The sequence below is a fragment of the Crocodylus porosus genome, unplaced genomic scaffold (assembly GCF_001723895.1).
Source record: "Crocodylus porosus isolate Cpor-Errol unplaced genomic scaffold, CroPor_comp1, whole genome shotgun sequence".
Taxonomy (NCBI): Eukaryota; Metazoa; Chordata; order Crocodylia; family Crocodylidae; genus Crocodylus; species Crocodylus porosus.
The window spans coordinates 18749608-18770509 of record NW_017728923.1 but is presented as its reverse complement, the minus strand read 5'-3'; the positions used below and the strand labels follow the sequence as shown (position 1 = coordinate 18770509).

The 20902-nt window shown below is 39.0% G+C and overlaps 1 protein-coding gene across 1 annotated transcript in view; it reads left to right on the top strand.

Moving 5' to 3' along the window:
- SNX29 (sorting nexin 29) overlaps positions 1 to 20902 on the top strand; it is a 445875-nt gene that overhangs the window by 13640 nt on the left and 411333 nt on the right. The window contains exons 5-11 of the mRNA XM_019540166.1: positions 730 to 910; positions 1634 to 1704; positions 2797 to 3045; positions 5151 to 5526; positions 6013 to 6131; positions 14384 to 14465; positions 16387 to 16469. Of these exons, the coding sequence (XP_019395711.1) occupies positions 730 to 910; positions 1634 to 1704; positions 2797 to 3045; positions 5151 to 5526; positions 6013 to 6131; positions 14384 to 14465; positions 16387 to 16469 (1161 nt within the window). The remainder of the gene's footprint in view (positions 1 to 729; positions 911 to 1633; positions 1705 to 2796; positions 3046 to 5150; positions 5527 to 6012; positions 6132 to 14383; positions 14466 to 16386; positions 16470 to 20902) is intronic.

Below are 20902 nucleotides of genomic sequence, written 5' to 3'. Positions count from 1 at the left end.
CCTTTGGGCAGGGGGCTGGACTCGATGATCTCCCGAGGTCCCTTCCAGCCCTGATGTCTATGAAATCTATAATGTTGGCTGCTGGAGTTATGTGACCTGTCATTAAATGTGTATATGCTTTGAAGCAACAGGCATCAGTATGCATTCCCAAATGAAACTTTGAATGCACAATGTAAATTAAAGGATGCATCATCTCTGAACCAGGAGTTCTAGACTTTTGCATTTCTTCAGTGTAAATTAAATGCGGCTTAGACGACCTTTTAAATTATAGCAGTGAAGACAGAATCCTGTGGGGATTATTCCTATTACAAATGTTTTATGTGAATAGCTTTTGTGAAATTCAGTAGAAATAAGCAATCTACTAAATGGAAAAGTTAGAGTAAACTGGGAAATGAATCTTCAGCGTTCAAGGTAATCAACAGCTAATTTTATTTTTCTGTAAAATAGCATGATAAGTTTTATAAGACAGCAGGAATTGGAAATAGTTTATTAGGTTTACATAAGCAGGAAATAGATATTTCTTAAAAAACAACTGAATAGCAATAATATCAGTAAGGTTTGGTTGGGGAGTTTACATGCATCACCGTTAAAGTGTTTGGAATAGCTGATAAAACTGTCACTAGAAATTAGACAAGTGGTATAGGGGGTGGCATTTTCTTTAATGACTGGTAGGCAGAGAGTAAAACAAAGTGAGTTAAATGTATTTTTGTGTCTTTATTGATTTTTCAGAGCCAGTGTTTTGGTACTACGTGAAAGAAGTTTTGAATAAACATGAACTACAACGTTTCTACTCTTTAAAAACAATTACTACAGATATTGGCAGAGGCCGTGCCTGGTTGCGCTGTGCATTAAATGAGCATTCTCTGGAAAGATATATTCATATGCTGCTTGCAGATAAAAATCGACTTAGGTAACTATTTAGTGCCTTTATATTGAAGGAAATTTGCATTCATTGGCAGACTAAGCAGTGACATTTAAAAATGTTTGAAGCTGTACTAATAGACTAAGTAGTTCATCTCCTTTTAGTTAAATGTAAGATAATGATATTAGCTTTTAGGCAATGAATTAACTCAGTAGATCTTGCCTAGTGTTGTTTGCTTGTATCCATCTTTCCTAATTTGCTGCAAAATTGTTTGGTAATTATGTTGGTATTTATTTATTTGAGAACACACACGGCTAAGCAATGGTAAGTGATATGGCAATATTAGTTAATATAGCTATTTATTGAGAAATAAGTGCAAGTATTTGCTATATCCTTTCCGATGGGATTCTTGATCTTGAATGGCTTGTACCTTTTTAGAAAAGAAAGAGGAAAAAAATCTTCAAGACTGAAGAGTTCTTCAGTCAGTTCACAGTACCTTCTGGCCTAGTCATACCCCACCCATGTTTGAACAGGCTTCACTATTTTTAGTTTTAATATAGGCTAAAACTTCCCTTACTATTTACCATGTTCTGTGAACGTCAGGAGATTTAAAGGTTCACTTCGGAATGTATTTGGATCAGCTGACTTATCAAGATATCTATGTTGTTTATATATACATTTTAGTCTTCTATATTCTTAATAAAATGTATATGTTAAAAAGAAAAAAGGATATGAAGTGACATAGCTTTATGTTCACCTTCTAATATGTAGCGTCTTCTATGAAGATTGGTCTTTTATGATGGACGAAGAGCGTTCTAGTATGATCCCAACCATGGCAGCTGGTAGGTTGCGACTTGGCAAAACAAATGCTAAATAATACTATTTTGAAGATGTGCTCATTTCTTTTAAAAGCGCCTTTAAAAATAATGAATTGCTTGCTGGTAATGCTGTGAATGGAAGCTTTGATGTCAGTCATGATAACATGTTCCATAGTGAAACATAATTGGATCATAGGAAAGTAGAGCTGGAAGGAACCTCATGAGGTCATTGACTACAGCAGATGACCCAGAGAAAAGTCTATCTCCATCTTCTTTATAATCACCCTCCAGGATATTGGTACATGTACATTATAAGTAGCAATATTGGGAGGTTGCAAAATTTTGTTTGTGGGAGATGCAACTTTTCCATACAAATATTCATCTTTATAGTCTATAGTTTTTGCTGTAGCAATGAATGATCAAAAGTAAACCATGGACTTGTAGATCTTAAATAGAAAAGAACAAAGACAGTTTTTATAGCAAGATTTAACTTAAAAATTAAAATGCATTCTTGTGCTTTTTATCATAGGGGAGTATCATAGGGGAGTAGATTTTTCTTTTGTTTTACAGCATATGTGATGCAACATTCTTGCTTGATTGCATAGTTTATATATAATATTGTACACTTTTTTTTCTGCCAATGAGACTGAAAATGCACCTGTTGCTCAATGTTAACCAGCAAATATGATTGGAAAGTTTACATTTTCTATGACAATAAAACATAATTTAACATCAAATTATATTAAGTATGCAGCAAGAAATATGGGCTAGTTTATTATATAGGCCGACTATGCTATCATTGCAGATCATTTAATAATTAATTGCTTCAATAGCATGTAGCAAAGTTAGATAGTACATATATGGTGGGAAAATTGCACCTGTAAGTGAAGAGATCACTATAAATAGATCACTTCTGTGGCCTGAAGTGTGTAGAAAAAATGTATGAGAGACTCGTATAAGTAATTTAGCTATGGAATCTTTTTTTTTTTTTAAATATCATAGTGCTTTATCATGTGACTTTAAAGTTCTAGCTGTGTAGGTTTAGAATGGAGTATCTGTGTTTCTATACCTGAAGTTGTGCTGCTCTATGGTTTTTCTTTTTTGCTTTCTCTAAAGGTCTAAACTCCATTCTTTTTGCAATCAACATTGACAACAGAGATTTAAATGGGCAGAGCAAATGCACTCCTACGGTTTCTGACCTTTTAAAGGAATCCACACAAAATGTAACCTCACTGCTGAAAGAATCCACCCAAGGTGTTAGCAGCCTTCTGAGAGAGATAACTGCATCTTCTGCTGTTTCCATTCTCATCAGATCTGATCAGGACACTGACCCACTTCCAGTCCTATCAAAGACTGCCAGTGCTGGTAAGTATTTTAGGGCTGTTTAATTTATTAAAAATGTTTAAATGCTCCATATATATATTTAATAATGGAACTTGAAAAATAATATCAAACATATTTTGTCTTTAAAGCAATACAATTATGCTGCACTATATACTATAAATAACTTAAAATTTAAAATCATATCTCACTAGTTCCCTTTTTAAGAAGTCCTTCAGAAATATTGGTATGAAGGAGAACAAAATTTCTTATGTTGAATGTGTAATATGCTGTCTATCTCCTGGAAGTAGAAGATTAAATTTTCTCTGCATGACAGTTGGGGTTTTCACTTGCAGTTTGACAGATTTTTAAATTATGACATTATACCAAGGAGATGTTGGTTATTCCTTTTAATTGCATGTTTTTACCTTTGGCACATATTTTTACTCATTATTGATAACTACAGTAGAAGATGTCTATAATGGTACACCTAGATTGCAAGCCCTAGGTAACTGTAGATTCTTTGGGGCAAAGACATTGTATATAGACTAAATCACAAAACAAAGAAATGTACATCATGAATGTACACTCTGCTTAAACCTCATGTACAATATTGGATTTACCATTGCCATGATGCAGCTATCACAAACATAAGAGCTGCAACAAATGTAGACTGAAGGCTGAGTCTTCCATCAATTTAATATAGTACAATAAAATGCAGTGTACACTTCTGTTAAGTCTGCAGTGGCTGTATCAAGAGAATAAATTCTCATCTTTATTTCCAGAAATTGAGTTGAAAGTATTACTCCTAAACTTGCCTCAAAGGAGAGCAAGTAGAAAGCAGAATCCTGGGACGTTGACACTCCTTAAATAAAAAATCCGGCTTCAAGGAAACGAACGTTAGGAATGATTAGAATTTCTTACAATAATGACTGAAAGGGGTTATAAAAATGTGTAATGCACATGGTAGGAGTAGGGGAAAGAAGAGATACTCTAGTTTTTGGCACTTAAAGCATACTGTCCATTTAAAAATGGACAGAGGCTCTTCTGCAAGCTGGTGGCATATGCAAGTACCTTTCAAGGATTGTGTAGATGAAAAACAACAATTCTATTGCTTCATCTCTATGTCAGCAGCCATATTTTTATCATAAGATGTGTCAGGACCCATCTATAAATCTAAGGTAATGTTAAAAAACATGTTTTTCCCCTTATTCTGGAAAAGGAATACATTTTTTTCCAGAAATTATTTTCACTTGTTTTGGAAACTAAATAGTGAGGTAACTTTGAGAGATATTTTGAACACCCTTTTTACCCAAATTATACTCAACCTATACTAGAATAAGAATAAAGTAACCTATTCTTGGCAGTTTGTGTGGCCTAAATGTTTTTGCAAGAGACGGCATTGTTCTAAAGCACTCCAAATTTAAATTGGAAACTTACATTTGAATAAATAAATTCATAAGACTTACCAAACAGTATACTACGTAAACTAGGTGGTGAACAGCAAGTAATTGCTGTATTATGCTTAGATAAAAAGATAATACACTATCATTTAGTTGAATCATCTGAATTTTGTAAAGTGTGAAAGTAGTAGGACCAGGTGTTAAAATTAGAAACTTTTAAGATGTACTGAACTTCTTCCTCTGAGGGGATTCCACTGCACTTACTACCAAAGTAAACTGTTCAAAGTCTCAACCATTTGGTTAAGGAACCTTTAATACTAGACCAGTTTAAAAATACATTTATATACTAAGTACACATATATAACTTTTATTTCTGTAACTTATTTTATCAACTGTTATTCTCTTTGTCATTTTTAACTTTTTTCAGTTTGCAGTGGTACTCCTAAATATCTATGGAATTCTTTTCAATCTCTAAAATATCCTCATATGGAACTGTTTAATCAAGTTTTACTGAACAACAAATAATAATTTTAAATTAAAATGTTCTATTTTCTATTTCTAGAAGCATGAAAATGGTTTTGGCAGAGATTTTTACAAAATCTCAATTTTTGTGTGTGTCCCCCTTCTGTTCTTTCACACTTTTATTTATCTATTCTCTTTCCTAGGTGAGTTAATGTTCTAAAATGAAATAGGTATATCCTTTTGGTATTAACTGCATTTAAAAAAATACTAGTTTTTTTCATTTAGATTTAAAATGTAAAAAAGAGCGAAAGAAGAAGAAGAGGGTGACAAATATTATCTCATTTGATGAAGAGGAGGATGAGCAAACCTTTGGAGACATCCTAAAGACATCAGTTACAGGAGAAAGCTCAGAGGAAAACTCTGATAGATCTTCACTTTTTGCACTACCTTCCTCTGAAGGCTCTCTTGGACAAAATCTGAATGGGAATCAGAATAGCCATTTGTGGAAAAGCAGTTCTCCATTCTTGAATGGAGAGTATGGTTACCAGAAGCTGGATGTGAAGAGTATTGATGATGAAGATATAGATGAAAATGAAGATGAAATTTATGGAAAGGTATTAGGAAATAAAGACGTGGAAGATTACATAGAAATTTCTGAAAAGTAAGTATTTTTCTTTAAGGAGAGTGAAATTTAAATTATTTTGTACAGTTCTGCTTTGCTTTATGAACTTAATTAGTATAGGCAGGCCAGAGCAGCACCTTAAAGAGTAATTCCTTCAGAAAGGCATAAACTTTTTTACGTGGCAGGCTGGCAGACTTTCACATATGAAAGCTTGTGCTTTCTGAAGGAGTTCTTCTTTAAATTGCTGCCCTGGCTGCCTTCTGCCTGATGTCAGATTACCTCTCTTTAATAAGCATAGAAAAACTCCCTTTGTTAACCATAAGAGGTCCCAAAACTTGTTCCTATTTTTAGGGATCAAACTACAACTTAGTCTCTTTAAGTATCTGAATTATTAGTGTATTTGTGGTGGTCCGCACTTAATGCCCCCCTTGGATTTTCAGCAGGACTGAAAATGGCAAAGTATCGTACAAAATTAATATGGTTATATATATCAAATATTTAAAATACATATGTATTTTTGTGTAGGCCACAGGAAGGGGGCACATGCAATTCACAGATAGGCAGTTGGACTCCCCTGCAGGTCCTGAATGATGATTCACATATTCTGTTCCCTGTCAGTGCTCTTGACTCTTATTCCCAAACTGGTAAGCATTTACTACTGTTTAGTTTAAAAAATCTGTTTTAGTTGTCCAGTAAGTTGAACACATGTCCTAATATATGATAATTTTCATAATACTTCTGTCCTCTTTTTCAGTAAGCATGCAATTCCATCTCTAGCTGTTTGTCATCTAAGTTTGCATCCCATCCCTTCCATGTACTGTTCTTATCGATTAATTAGCTATACATCATTTATTTATTATAAATCTCAACTCTCTATAAGAATGTTGGTCTCAGGTGACCTTCATCCAGCCATATACTTAATGATGGATTTTAAATAAAGAAAACTTAGTGTCAAAGGCAGGGATTTGATAGGAAGTCTCTGCTGTAAGATTGTGCCAAGTAAAGTAACAAGTGAATTTTGCAAGATGACAGTTAGCCTCAGTTTGACATATACCGGGGAAGACAGGAACAACTACCCCACGGTGATGGAGTAATAATGTTCAGATGGATACTGGGTAAGATGAAGGCTGAAAAGCAACATAGTGGAAAGGTACAAGCCATAATGCAGCTATTTCCCATGACTAAAGCTGAAGGAGTGACATGATGAAGATATATGTGAGGTGTCAATCTTGGATGCATACTATAAGATCTTAGTCCCCATGAGACTACCTAATGAAAGAAAGCCTAGTTTCCTTTATACTTGGTTTACTTTAGCATCTTAAAAACTACTACAGAGTTTTAAAGTGAAAAACCTAATAGCTTCAATTACAAAGCTTATACAAAAAATAACTCTGTGGTGATATAAAATTGTTAACCTTTTGCATCTGTTAGCTGTTTTTTGAAATTCTGTTCAGAGAACTAAAAGAGTTTTGTAAGGATTATCACGTTGTAGAAAGATAAGTACCAGTAAAGAATATTAATACCTTTTTGTGTTTGGTAAGAAGGGTTACAGATCACAGATAGAGAGTCATTCTGGGGAGAGCAGTTGTCTCAGGATTTTTTTAGTCTTAGTGCTGGCTGATGATCCCTTGACAATGCTTCGGTAGATTAGAGACGTGAATCTTAAATTGTTTCATTGTTCAGCTGATGACACTTTTGGAAAGAGCTGAACACTTCTTGAGAATTTCTGCGCAACTCCATTTCTGTTAGGAGTTGAGGGTGTTTTTCATAAAATCAGGGAGTACATACATAACTGACTTGTACACTGTGTAACTTAGCAGGGCTTTATTCCCTTTTCTGTCAAACCTTTTCTTTTTCTCATTGATGTTTCTCCTGCAAGTATTTAATGTGTCACATTATTTAAGATACGTTTAAATTAAAGTAGTGGTAAGCTTAGAATGCATAAGGAGAAGTTAATATAGAGAACGTTTCCAAATTTCCAGTATTTGTTATTAATAAAGAACATTGCAGGCTCATGTATTCAGTTGCGTATGCATACATTTTAGCAGTTAGGTTTGCAAAGATACTCTGTCATGTCCTCACTGAAACATGAAAATGAGACTATTTAAACCCTTGAACAAAGCAGAAGAATAAAAGCAGCTGCATAAATTCTGTCTGGCTCAATATTATTTAAATTGCCTACATTAGATAAAATCAGGGCTTAATGTAAATATAAAGGATTCTGTTTTCAGTACCATATACTACATTCAATACCTTTCAAGTTTTTAATTTAGTACTTCATCTGATGAAGATCCTTGTTGAAACAAAAGCTTCGGCATATGTAGATAATAATGAAAGTATACATAAATGTGAATAAGACGAGAGAAACAGAGTAATTGCACACTTCTAAAATAAATAACGGAAGTTTATTCACTAACCGAGGCCAGAAGAATATGTGTTTTGTATAGTCTCTAACTAACTTAGCAGCAGTGCCATAAAATCGATTTTATTATGTTTAATTTTTTCTGTATTGTGATGTTTTGAAATGTTAAACATTGCCAGGCATAAACTATATGAATATTGACTTTCTGCTTGTCAGTTCACATTATACGCCTGTCATGGAGTTCATTCATCCATAATGTTTCCTTGACACAAGGCCAACCTTAATTGTATTAATTGAAGACGACAAAAGTACCCGTAAGTGTGTGTGTGTGTGTGGTGGGGGAACAAATGAGGGGGATGAAGGGAAAAGTTGAGGGATGAGGGTTCGATATACTGGCAGGATTAGCAAAATCCACCTAAAGCATGGGTGTCAGACACATAGCTTGCAGGTTGCTGTACTGACCCACATGCTGCTCTGGACACATGTGCTATGTGGGCTGGACCCAGCACCATGTGCCCTGCAAACAGCACGGAGGGTCAGTCTGGGGTGTGTGCTGCATGCGGTGCCCTGCTGGACTGGTCCTACACGCTGGTTCTAGGCTGGTTCAGATCAGGCTGTTTTGGAAACACTGGGAAGTGCTGGTCTGGCAGGGCACTACATACAGTGCATGCCCTGTGCCAGCTCTTGGCTGTGTGCTGTGTATGTGGCGAGTCCAGCACCCCACACTGCTTACAGCACATGCCAGTCCTGGAGCTTGTGCCTGTGGCATGTGAAGTCAGCATGGGGCACACGCTGCCCTCAGTACTTGGTGTGGAGACTACAAATGATAAAACAGGCAGACGTAGGGACATTTGTTCATGAATTTGGTACTCTGAGTTAAGCCAAAACACTGCTGCTGCTCTGTGAAGGACTCCAAGGATTCATCAGATGGAACCCAGCAGACTAGTGCCTGGATGAATGAGAAACAGACTTTACAGAACACCTCCCTGCTGTGCTTCCTTCTTCATAGTCCAGGGGTGGCCACAGATAACACGGGCAGCTGCTACATGTGTCACTCAAGCCCCAGAAGCCTCCGTTGTGGGGCCTGATGAGCATATACTCTAGATTAGGTATGCCTCTGGGACCAGCAACAGTGGCAGTCAGAGACATTTGGGGTGTAACTTGCGGGATGGCAATCAAAATTGGTTAGCCATCACTGTCCTAGTCAAATAAATGGCTATTTTAGCCAATGTCAAGAAGATTGAGGTGATCAGGCAACTTCATGGGACCATGGATGTAATGCACAAAGAGAAACAATTGTTGGGAAAATTGCAGCCAGAAATTTTTCTGTTGCCTCAGAAAAGGTGAGTAGTATGGGACTAGGAGAGCTGCAATGCTTCTGGGCTAAAAGGAGCAGGATGGGAGATATTTGAAATGGTTTAATACAAAATATGTAAAAGGGAGATAAAGTTGTGTCTGTTTTGTTTTGTTTTAATTTTTTCGTAGATGCCAACTGTAGAAATTTGGAATTCTGAAAAGCCAAATTGCTAAAAAAATGTCCATGAAGTTGAGCAGTTCTTGTAGTTTAATATCTATTAATATGTATATGTTATATCGTTGCTTCAGAATTACAGTGCAGTGGAGAAATGCGGACAGGATTCATGTGTGCTGTGTGTATATAAAACTAATCAATATTTTCACTTCTGGGCTTTAGCCAAGAAATGTAATGCCAAAAGAGAAGTTTTTATGAAAAAGCAAACTGTAAAATAAGTGTAATCAAAGTTGCATGTGGTTGTTTTTATATTAGAATATACAAAATACAGTTTGGGGTTAAATGTTGTCTTGATCTCCTCTGCTGTGTGCATGAGTTAGCCAAATCTTCCTCCACTGGCTACAAGGACTCATTAAGAAAAAGCTATTTACTTAATTTCTTCTCAGTGTGGTCTTTCAGTATCTGTATTGCTGTTTAAAGATTTTTGAGCCACAAAGATCTAGTACAGGATTTGCTTAGGGATTGAGAGAGGATTAATTTGCATACATTGAAGATGTAAGTTTAAAGATTCTGCTAAGGCTGGCTTTTATTATGGACTATTAAAACAATGAAAACAGAGACATAGAGTGCTGTAATCATTCCATTAATGTTTGTTCCCATTCTATTCTCCTGCTCTCATTTCCAATTGTATGCTGGTCCAGTAGTAAAACAGTTTGCTTTTTCTTCAATATGCAGCATATGCTCGACTAGTTTCTTAGAAACATTAACTCAAGGAGTTGAAATGAGCAATTTTGTAATTACTGTGTTATTAAGGTGGTAAAAAATTCAAAGGAGTTACTTTAGGAATTGAAATAATGCTGTACTGCCCTCTAGTGTCTCCTAAAGTACCTGAATCTTTAACAAAATACCATAATGGTACAGGGAGCATTCCCTTTTATATTTAATACAAATTGCAGGGCTGAGATTTTGTCTGCCCCCTTTCTACAGAGATTTTAATGTATGCATTAATTTTTACCTGCTAGCAGGTAAAATATATCTAAGCAAAAATAATATCTCTGTGTTTGTCTTTTGACTACTCTTATGCTTGGTTTTGCTTTTATTTCAATTCACAGTGTAGCAATTTGGTTGTGGCAAAGCATTGCTAACTACTCTGCAGTGTAGTAGGGAGAAATGTAACTTATTTTTTCAGTCCTAACAGTCCAGTAATTAAAACTAGTTAGTCTTAAAATATTGTTCCTAAACCATGCTTTACGGTCTGTTCCTGAGTTTATTTGGTAGGCAGAAATATGCTAATATTTTGATTCATGCACTATATTATAATGGTCAGTAGCAAAGTTGATATGAATGTGAAATTTTTTCAAAGCATTCTGTACTTCATTAATATAAGGGTGTTTCAATTGCTGTCCAGGTTACATTGCTTTAGGTTTGTGTCAAAGCATATCAAATCTTTGTGTGCCTAGGATAACGCATCCAGGGCTGAAATTCAGGTGCCTAGAAGCAAATGGGAGAATACAGTACTGAGATCTTAATACATTCTGCAATTAAGAAAAAACAAACCCAAAAACCGACTAAACAAACCAACAAATAAAACATTCCCTTTCATTTTTATTCCAACATCATTATTTCAGTGTTGTCAGCATTCTCTCTATTTCCTTTATTTTTCAAATGCTTTATTATCTTAGCATACCTACTAGGAGAGCTGCAGTTGGGGTGCAGGTTCATTTTACTGCAATTTCATTGTGGTGAAACAGAGAAAGCAAAATGATGGAAGTGTCACCCGAATGTGACAGAATTAAATATTGTGACTGAAGATATTTTTTTATGTGAATAGTTTTAGATGGAAGTGAAGCTTAATAATGAGAGATGTCAGGCAGAAGGCAGGGCAGCAGGTGGCACCTTAGAGACTTGCTGGTTCACAGAGCCATAAGCTTTTGCAGGCAATAGCTACTTCACTGCTTCTGACAAAGTGGGCATCACCAATGAAAGCCTATGCTTTTCTGAACCAGTTAGTCTCTAAGATGTCGTTCTGCCCTGACTTCAGATTAACATGACCAATTACATCTCTCCCTGCCACTAAGATGTGTCGGGTATCAACATAAATCTGTTTCATTTTACTGATGGCCTTAGTAAATAGGTTTTTAATATACATAATCGAGATAGCTTGAGAGAAACTTTTCCGTGTCAACCCATTAGTGCCTAAACCCCACATGCAAAGAAATATCTCTGGAAAAGAGAGGTTTTCTACGCTCATTTAATGCTCATTCTCTCTATATAGACAGTGACATTAAGGATGTCAGTTGCAGTGATGGTTTTTTGATTTTTAAGAATTGTCTACTAATTGTATTTAAACCATCTATTCACTTTGCACAAGTGACTGAACAGCACTCAATTGGCAGTGACTTTCACATATTATGTTGAATTAAACTGAGCATCAGCATTTGCAAAAATAAATTGGTTAAAGCATTTCCTAATAATTTAGAAGTGTAAAATGGTGGATGTAAAATATTAGCACATACTGTAATCTGGAGTGCGGCAAGACTGTGATTACTGTATTTACTCAAATATCAGATGGTCTCAAGTAATTAGATTCTGTATATGGAAAATTTATTAGAGGTGCACTGATACGTTGGTTCATATATTGGCACTGATAAAAGGAAAATTGACATTATTGGCAGTTGGCTTTTTTTGGCTGATGTGGCCGATAATGCCGTGTAATGCAGCATGCACGCAACCAGGAGTGCAGCCTTGCAGTGTGGAGAGCAGCATCTGGTTGGTAAGTCTGTTGAGGGGGAAGGGGCTTGGAGGGAGGGGGCATGGGGGAAGCAGACTGAGGCCCTCAAGTTGAGGGAGGGAGTGGGGCTGGGGCTGGGGCAGGGCATGGAATGGAGCCATGAGCGGCTCATGGTGGGGATGGGGAGGCATGGCTTCTGCCACTGTGCACACCCTGAAGGAGGCATGGGGGGCATGAGCCCCCTGGATTTGTGCGTGGGGTGAGGGTGGGCTGCCTGCTTGGGATTGGTGGCAGTGCTGGGCTCTTCCTAGTGGGGGAGTTGGGCTGGGGCTGCACTTGGGGCAGGTGGCAGCAGTACTGAGAGGGTGGGCTACCGGAAGCCAAAGCCACCCCAAAATTCTCTGTAGCCCTTCTTCCCAGTGCCGCTGCCACCTCCCTTGATCACAGCCTTGGCTCAGTCCCCTCCCCACCATCAGGAAGAGCCTGGTGCTGCCCCAGGTGGGCAGCCCGCCCTCACCCTGTATGCAAATCTGGGGGGCACATGCCCCCTGTGCCTGCCTTGGGATGTGCACAGAGAGCCACCCTCCCTTCCCCGCCTCCAGTGCTCCCTGGATGAGGTGCTTGCGGCTCCGTCCTGCACCCTGACCTTCCTCAGCTGTGCAGCGCCTGCCCCAGTACCCACTCGTTCCCTCACCATGTGTACCTCCATCTCCCTACCCCATGCTCCTTTCATCCTACACACTTACCAGCCTGATGCTGCTCTCCAAACTACCAGGCTTCATACTGGCAGGCGGATCAGTATTGGCTGATATGTCTTATTAATAATTGGCCATTGGTTGCGGCCCAAAAAACCTTTATCGGTGTACCCCAAAACTTACAGAATATGTTATAATTTTCTAGATCTAGAATCTAATTATTGGCGGTTTGCCTTGAATTTGTCCCCTTCCCACTGCAAAAGCAGAGAAAATAAATAGGGGGGTCAGGTAGCCCCCTTATTCTCTGCCCTCCAACTTCTTCCCCCTGCAGCCACTTCTACCTTCCCTTTACTGTTAGACCCTGCTCTCCCTGAGCACATGGAAATGAGGGACAAATTTGAAAACTCTGACTTTGAAAGAAATATACCTGTAGTAATTTGCATATAGACTTAGTTCATCCAGAATTGATGCAGTGTACCTTTTTTGGAACTGCTACAAGTTTGAGCACAAATACTTCATAAAAACAGTTTTAAGCAGCACTTCTGTACTTATTCATAGTACAAGCCATGCATGACATGAGTTTTAAAGCTTAAAGACTCATAATTTACCTTCTAGTTCAGGGGTGGGTACAATGGCAGATCTGGCTGGTGACTGGACTTCATTTACACGTGGTCCTTGCCCACATCACTGTGGCCAGGTTCCATCCAGCAGCAGTGGGGCCACAACAATGTGGGTCCAGGGTTTCCATGGAGACCAGCCCCAGCACTGCTGGCAGGGCACATCTGGGGGCAGGGCTGTGAACTTGCAGTGGTGGCAGTGTGGTCCAGAGCTGAGGCAAATCTGCTGCTTGCATGCCCCAAGCAGACTCCCTTATGAGAGCTCTCGGCTATGAATATTCTATGGAGATGGGGGATTTTCCCTTAACTTGCTCCTTTGACCCGTTGGTTAAGGGCAAGCAACACTTAGGGGCATCCAAACCCCACACTTCCGGGCTTGGGCCTGCACGTAGGATGCCTGCCATGTCTTTGGAAGTATCTGAAGCCCCAGGCTGAAGAGTCTGGGAAAGAGGATGCTTGCAGGTGGTAGTGCCACATGGATTTGAATGATTGAGTTCTGCTCAATCAATAGGTTTTGGAACTGATTTGATTAATTTGACCTGGAACATGAAAGTACAAAAAAACAACTAACTGCCTCCTCTCCCTGCTCCCCCCGAACAAAACAAGAAACCCCAGCCTGTTTGCCCAAAACAAGCCATATGTTTTATAATCCCACTTGGTGTTGGCTGCATTTAATCAGCTTTCATAGTTGGTTTCCATTACTGAGCACGTTCTACTTTTGTACAGTGCACAGGCAATGACAGACGGTGTATTTCATGAGGTTTCCTTGTATGTGAATCTAAGACAACGAGCTTTTTCCCCTCATGCTTATTGGAGAAGAATCCTCACTTTGTATTTGAGTAAATACAGTAACATTTTTTCTGAGCCACCTAACAGGATCAGTCCTATTTTCAAAAGTGACTTGAAATAATTTCCCTTACTACACTGATTAATTACAAATGTAGCAGACAACTATATATACAATTTTTAACATTGCATATTTTCTTATAACTAATTTATATCATTTGGGTGCTATTTTAGATACCTTGGAGAATGGAGATGGACATGATAGTGCTGTTCTTGCAGTAGAACTGGCTCAGAGAGGATCTGAACTCCCTTTCAGGTGCTTATCAAATTAATTTTATTACTTAGAAACAAAAGTGCTGTAATTATTAACTTGGTACCCAAATTATAATTGCTTAGTACTTGAAACAAGCCACTAATCAAATTCATTCTGTATACATGTAAAAAGGCAAATGCCAAATTCACATTTCCATATTTTTATAATCCTCTTAATATTTTGTATGATAGCCAGTGATACTAAAGGAAACCACTAAATATGTCAAACTTATGGATTTAATCACTAGTTTTGTTTTTTAAAGTTGTTTTTGTACCATTCATTACTTGTGATTTGTGTATTTGAAAGCTCATATTTACACGATTAATAAATTACCACATTTACCCAATTCCAAGGTGACCTGCATTTAAGATAACCCGCCTCCCCCACAATAATTAGATTCTGTATACAGAAGATTTATAATTTATTATGAATCAGAACTTGTGGCAGAGGTGGTGTCTCTTATTAGACCAACTAGATAATTGCAGGAAAAACCCTGGCTTTAGGGTTCCAGGGCAGTAGATTTATTTTTTCTTGTAGGATCGTGAGGTTTTCATTTCAGAATTTGCACAAAATGAACTATTCCAACCTGCAGATCTTACAACACCTTCAGCTTTCCTGTGAAATATGAATTTTCATCTCTTCCTAGGAGAAATGTTACAATCTTTGCATTCTCCTATGCCTGAGGAAGAGTGAGTTTTCCTGAAAGCTTGCGAATATCTAGTTGGTCTAATGAAAGATATCATCTCTGCCACAAGTTCTGATTCCTTTTGCCTGTAGACCGATACAGCTACAACCTGCATCAATTTACTATAATTTTCCATGTACTGAATCTAATTATTGGAAGATCATCTTAAATTCAACTCATCCCCCTCCTGCCTCCCCCCCACTACTGTAGGCAGTGGGGAGAGAGGTGATGAGGCGGGCAGTAATGGGGCAGGTATTGAGGGATGCAGTAGGGAGGCACTAGGTAAGGCAGGTGGTGGGGAGGGCAGTAAGGAAAAAATTAGTGGGGAAGAGTAGTGGGGGGCAGGTACTGTGGAGGCAGTGTGGCAGGCAGAGTGAAGGGCAGGCTTGCCCATTGCTTCCTGCCCTCCCATCCAACTTACCCCTATTGTGTCTGCCCCCCTCAGCCTTAGGCTCCCGAACCCCTTTCCCATGTCCTTCTCTCCACTTCTCCCCTCCACGCCACTTCTGTCCTCTGGAGCTTTGGGTCTTTGCCCTGCTGAGGTCTCTACTCCTCACCTGCCCCTCAATATCCTCCCCTCCCCACCTTTGCTCTGTACCAGGAAGCTCTTTCCTTGCTGCAACCTGTGGCACTGATTATGGCTCCAGCTCAGCCCTGTAACAGTAGTGTAGAGCCAACTGCTGGTATAGGGCCACGCTGCAGTACGTGCTCTGTGTTTCACAGTGAGGATTGAACCTCCCAGCATGGACCAGAGGTAAGGAGTGCAGCAGAGGGGAGAGTGGGCAGAAACGGCATGCAGGGGAGACTGAGGGCAGTGGGGGAGGGTTTGTGGCAGCAGTTGTGGCTCTGTCTCCTGCTCCAACTGGGTTGGGACCAGAGCCAGAGACACAGCAACTACTTGCCCCTGCAATATACTCAGTTGTAAGGTGAGAGGCTTTCCTCTTCCCTCCCCCCCGTATTAAATGGGGCAAAAAACTTTGTCTTCTAGTTGACTAAATACAGTAGAAGTTATAGATATTAAAAAAAAGCAAAGCAAAGGGAAAAAACCTTCCAAAGAATTGTTTGGCTTAAACAATGTTTTCTTCTCTCTTTACAATTACAGCACATGAATCATAGTTACTTTGTGAATAGAATGTTTCCATTATTGTTTTGAGGTCTGCAAATCTTCCTTCCTAGTCTTTGAATTCCACATTTTGTTTCACATATTTAATATTGATGACATTCTGTTTTTTTAACTAGAGTGGAAGTTAATCCTGCTGTTCAAGTGAATGCTTTAAGCAATATGTTGCCTTCAGTCACTGTTCCAGAATCAATGACAATTAGTAAGTACTTACTTGATCCATTTAGATTGACATAATTTGCTCTTCAGAATTTGTTTTCAAAGTTCACTGACTTTTTAAAAATGTTTGGTTTCTTTTTCTCTCTTCTCAATAAGATGTGGTAGAGCAAAGCCTTTACTTGAACTGACATACAGCACTATACTTCTGACCTTCTGGTTTCTGCTGGGAATCTGAACTCTGAGATAATTTTTCAGTCTGCCATTTCCAGAAGTTGATAAGGTGTTATCAGTGTGGGACAAAACCTTTTTTCTCCAAAAACTACTAGGAATTATACCATTAGATACGTCTTTAACCATTACAAAAGAGCAATCAACTTGATACCACAGAATGGCCAGGAAACATCTGAATATGAACAGTAGTTATATTGAGATCACTAATTATTTTTCTTGACATACTTACCATAGTGAAGAAAACACTTCCATGTTTCCCATTACCTTACAGTCCAAAGATATGGTATGGAAAAAGTCAAATCCTATCACAAGGCTAAGTATGACTTTCATAAACAGAGCCTCTACTCTGCTTCCTTTCCATATTACCACCTATTACAGTTGAGCTGGGGAAGTGGTCTCAGGTTGGTGCTTAGCCAAGGCTGAGACTGTTAGGTATTTAGGTGGGGTAGGCAGCTTATTTACATAGCCCTTGACTACAAATTCCTTTATCAAAGCTTTAAAAAACTGAAAAATTAAAAAATAAAAACCCATTCTTGTTTGTTAGTTGGACTAGTTACTTATATAGGTCAAACAGTGTGCATTTATTTACCTGGCTCTTCAGAAAGCTACCCAAACAGTCTCATGGAAGCAGGTTTTCACAAATTCTCTTCCTCTCCCCCCACTTTTTTCCCTTGATACCAGCACTTAATGATGTTATTCATAAGGATGGGAATGATGTAACCAAATTTCATGTATGAAAATGCATTTGCCAAATGATTAACGTGCTTAAGGGGGAACCGGGAGATGATTTTACCTCGATTTTTGGCATACAAATAGCATCCAGTTACTTCCCCCATCGTTATAGTACCATATTGTGTATGCACCTGATAACATGTGGAAATGTACAGCTAAAGTAGGTAGGATGGAGCTTGGAGGATAGAGCTTGGTCTGCTGGGTAACCCTGGACAAATCATTAAGTATCCATGCCTCAGTTTTCTCATCGGTGAAATAATGCTCTTTCATAAAGTGTTTTGAGATGTTTAAATGAAGAGTGATATGTGTATGTATATGTGTGTGTGTGTGTGTGTGTGTGTGTGTGTGTTTAATATAAATGTATATATATAATAGTTTGGTGGCATTCTTATTTGTTAAATATACATTGTACATTTGTAAGAGTCTCACCTTGTCAGAAAATGTGCTTTTCATGTATTTGTTAAAGTGAACTCTGAAGCTTAATTTTATTGATTTTGCTGGAAAAGAGTATTACAATGTAAGTGCAGCTGGAAACTGATCGTTTTTGCTGTTTTGTTCTAGTTAGGATTAGCTTCAGTGTTTAAAACTACATACAGTAAAATCTCTGCTATCTGGGATTTTACTAACTGGCATTTCTAGTAACCGGAATTTCTGGCCAGACACGGAGGGGTGGGAAGCTCACATGTGGCTGCTGCCACCACCACCCACCACACTGCGCTACTGCCACTCTGTGTGTGGTTGCTGCCGCCCGTTGCCCCCCTGCTCTGCATCCAGGCAACCCTGTGCTCTCAGGTAACTGGCATTTTTACATTACCGACACCCTGCATTCCCCACTCGTGCAGGATATCAGGGATTTTACTGTAGTATTGTTGGCATCCACTAGGGGAAGCAATTGGTCTTTTCAGTTGACTTTCTGTATTTGGGATTATGTACTGTTAATCTTCTGTAGAACTGAAAAAGTAAAAAATCATCCATGGTCTGCATTTTAGTAGTTGCTATTTTACATTCTCCAGCTAAGATGGAAGGCAGCATAAACATAAACATTAACATGTATTTTCAATTCATAAATTTTATTTGAGAAGTGACATAAGTCATTCTAAGCAATTTATGAAGCTGAGTGGATCTGTTTAGTTTATATTTCTGGTTAGCATTTTTCTTAAGTTGCAGCATATTAGTCATGAATAATTATATAAATACTGATGGAAAATCATGTATTTGTGGTCAGTGTAATTTTTTAAAAGAATAGCTATTCTAAGTACTGAAAAAATTCATTGATTTCTGTACCTAGGGTAATTCAGTACTGTGAAAAAAATCTTTAGTGGTTAGCTTTCTCTTTGTTATAATTAAAGAAATGGCTTATAAACAGTGAGGCTTCTAGCTGGTTGCATAGCAACACAAGTCTAAACACATCACAGATAAGAAAAATGAAATAGAATAGTACAGTAATAAAAGCCATGGGGCTTCCAAAATGAAGTAGCTTTTGACTGTTATATCTTTGAAGATAACAATAGTGGGGGAAAAAAGCAAGATTTGGGGCCTGGGTACATAACATGTTTTCACGAATGTAAATGTGTAATTATACTAATGCACTGAAGGAGCAGATGCATGTTGTACAGCCCTATACTAGTTTAAGTTATTCAAATATCAGTGCAAACTTACCCTGGAAGAAATCAGAAGACAAAAAATAATGACATTAGTTGTGTAAGTGCTATGTAATGTATTATTCCTGCCCCCCTCCTCCCTTTTTTCCTTTTTGATTTTATAGCACCTGCCAGGCTGTGCGAAACACACCATGTTGTTTTGACTTCCGTTTTGCTCTTTTGAAGGGACAGGGTTTCATTTTGCTGTTTCAAAGCACTGTCCTGCTTTGTTTCATTGACGCTGTTTTGATGCGTTTTGATGTTTTGCCCATAGGCTATAATAGGGAATCTCAAAAATTACAAAAATGCCTATAACTTTGTCATTTCATGCCTGGTTCAGATGAAAATTGAAGGGATGGTAGCCCCTTCTGAGGGCATGAAATCTGCCAATGTTCAAGGAGATAGGTGTAGGTGTTTCTGGGAAACTGCACCTCAAACTGTTCAAAGCAAAACTCATATCACTTGCTGCAGAGTGCTTGGCAGACTTGGGTGCTGGCTCTGGCCCTAGCCGGCAGCAGTTGCTGGCTGAAACCCTGCACGCAGATCAGGGGCCTGTGCCCCCTGGGAAGAGCTGGGGAAATGATCAGAGAGCTGGGGAATCAAACCGGGAGCTAGATGTCAGTATCAGAGCAGTCCATCCCTCTTCTTCCCCCTCCCGCTCCTTAGTTTCTGTTTAGCTGCAAGCAAGCCCGGCTTTGAAACTCAAAACATTTCAAAACTTTTGAAACATTTCAAGTGCCATCATTTTGTTTTAAAGCTGTTTTGAAACTTTTTGTTTTGTTTTGGTTTCAGTGTTTTGAGCTCAAAACACGCTGAAGCAGTTTTGAAACAGAACACCCATCAAAATTTTGCACAGCCCTACCTGACATGTAGTTTGGTAGGTGTTGCTCTAAGAACCTTCTTTGAAATACTTGCTAGCCTTTTTGAATGTATGTGTGATAGGCTTGTGGCCACAGTGGTGGCTCTGATGCCCCCAGTTGGCTTTGCAGCTCCTGCCTGGCTTGGACTCTGTCACTGTCCCTAAATGGCTCTCCTGTCACTCCTTGTTCTTAATATTAAAGGTAGATAAAGGTTAACTGAGGCTGCCAACAGGCCACAGAGTGAGCCCTAATCCTAATAATTTCCCATTGGGTCTCTCATGAGCCCCCCACTAGCCTCAGTTCAGCTCTCAGGCCTGATGGGGTCTCTCTCAGCCTGACTAGGCCCCTGTAGGGCACCTGTAGCCTTAAGGGCAAATTGCGTGGCTCCTTTTCCTTTCCTATACCATGCTTCAAGCCTTGCAGATGTTGTTTCTCTCTGATGTTGACTATTTATACACTCAGCCCCCTTGTGCCCTTGGAACGCCTGGTCCTGCATGTGGCCTGTCCTCTAGGCTTTTGGACCTTCTAGTCCAGCTTAGCCCACTTTGGGCTTGTGGACCCAGCTCAGTCTTTCCTGGGGCTTGTAGACCCTCTGGTCCGAGTCTCAGTCTCTTCCTAGGCTCCTGGACCCTTTATTGGGCCCCACCCTCAATCTGAGGGCTCCTGGGTTACTGTTTTCAAATAGGCTTTGAGCCTGCCACAGCTGTCACATTCTACAATGTTTAGTTAAAGTGCCCCTGCTGCCATTTAGAAGCACGGGGATGCTGATACACAAGACACTGTGGGCACTTGAATTAGAGTGGCTCCTGGAGCCTCTCTAATTAAAGCACCTCCTTCCCATTGCTGGAGCACATGTAAAAACACACACATATCAAAATGTTGAAGTAGACTAGAGTGGAATCTTGGCCCTATAGGCATAGCTTCCTTTAACTTCAGTAGAGACAAGAGTTCACGCTATGTGTAGGGGTGCACTGATGGAGATTTTGGGGGCTGATACCGATAGCTGATTTTTC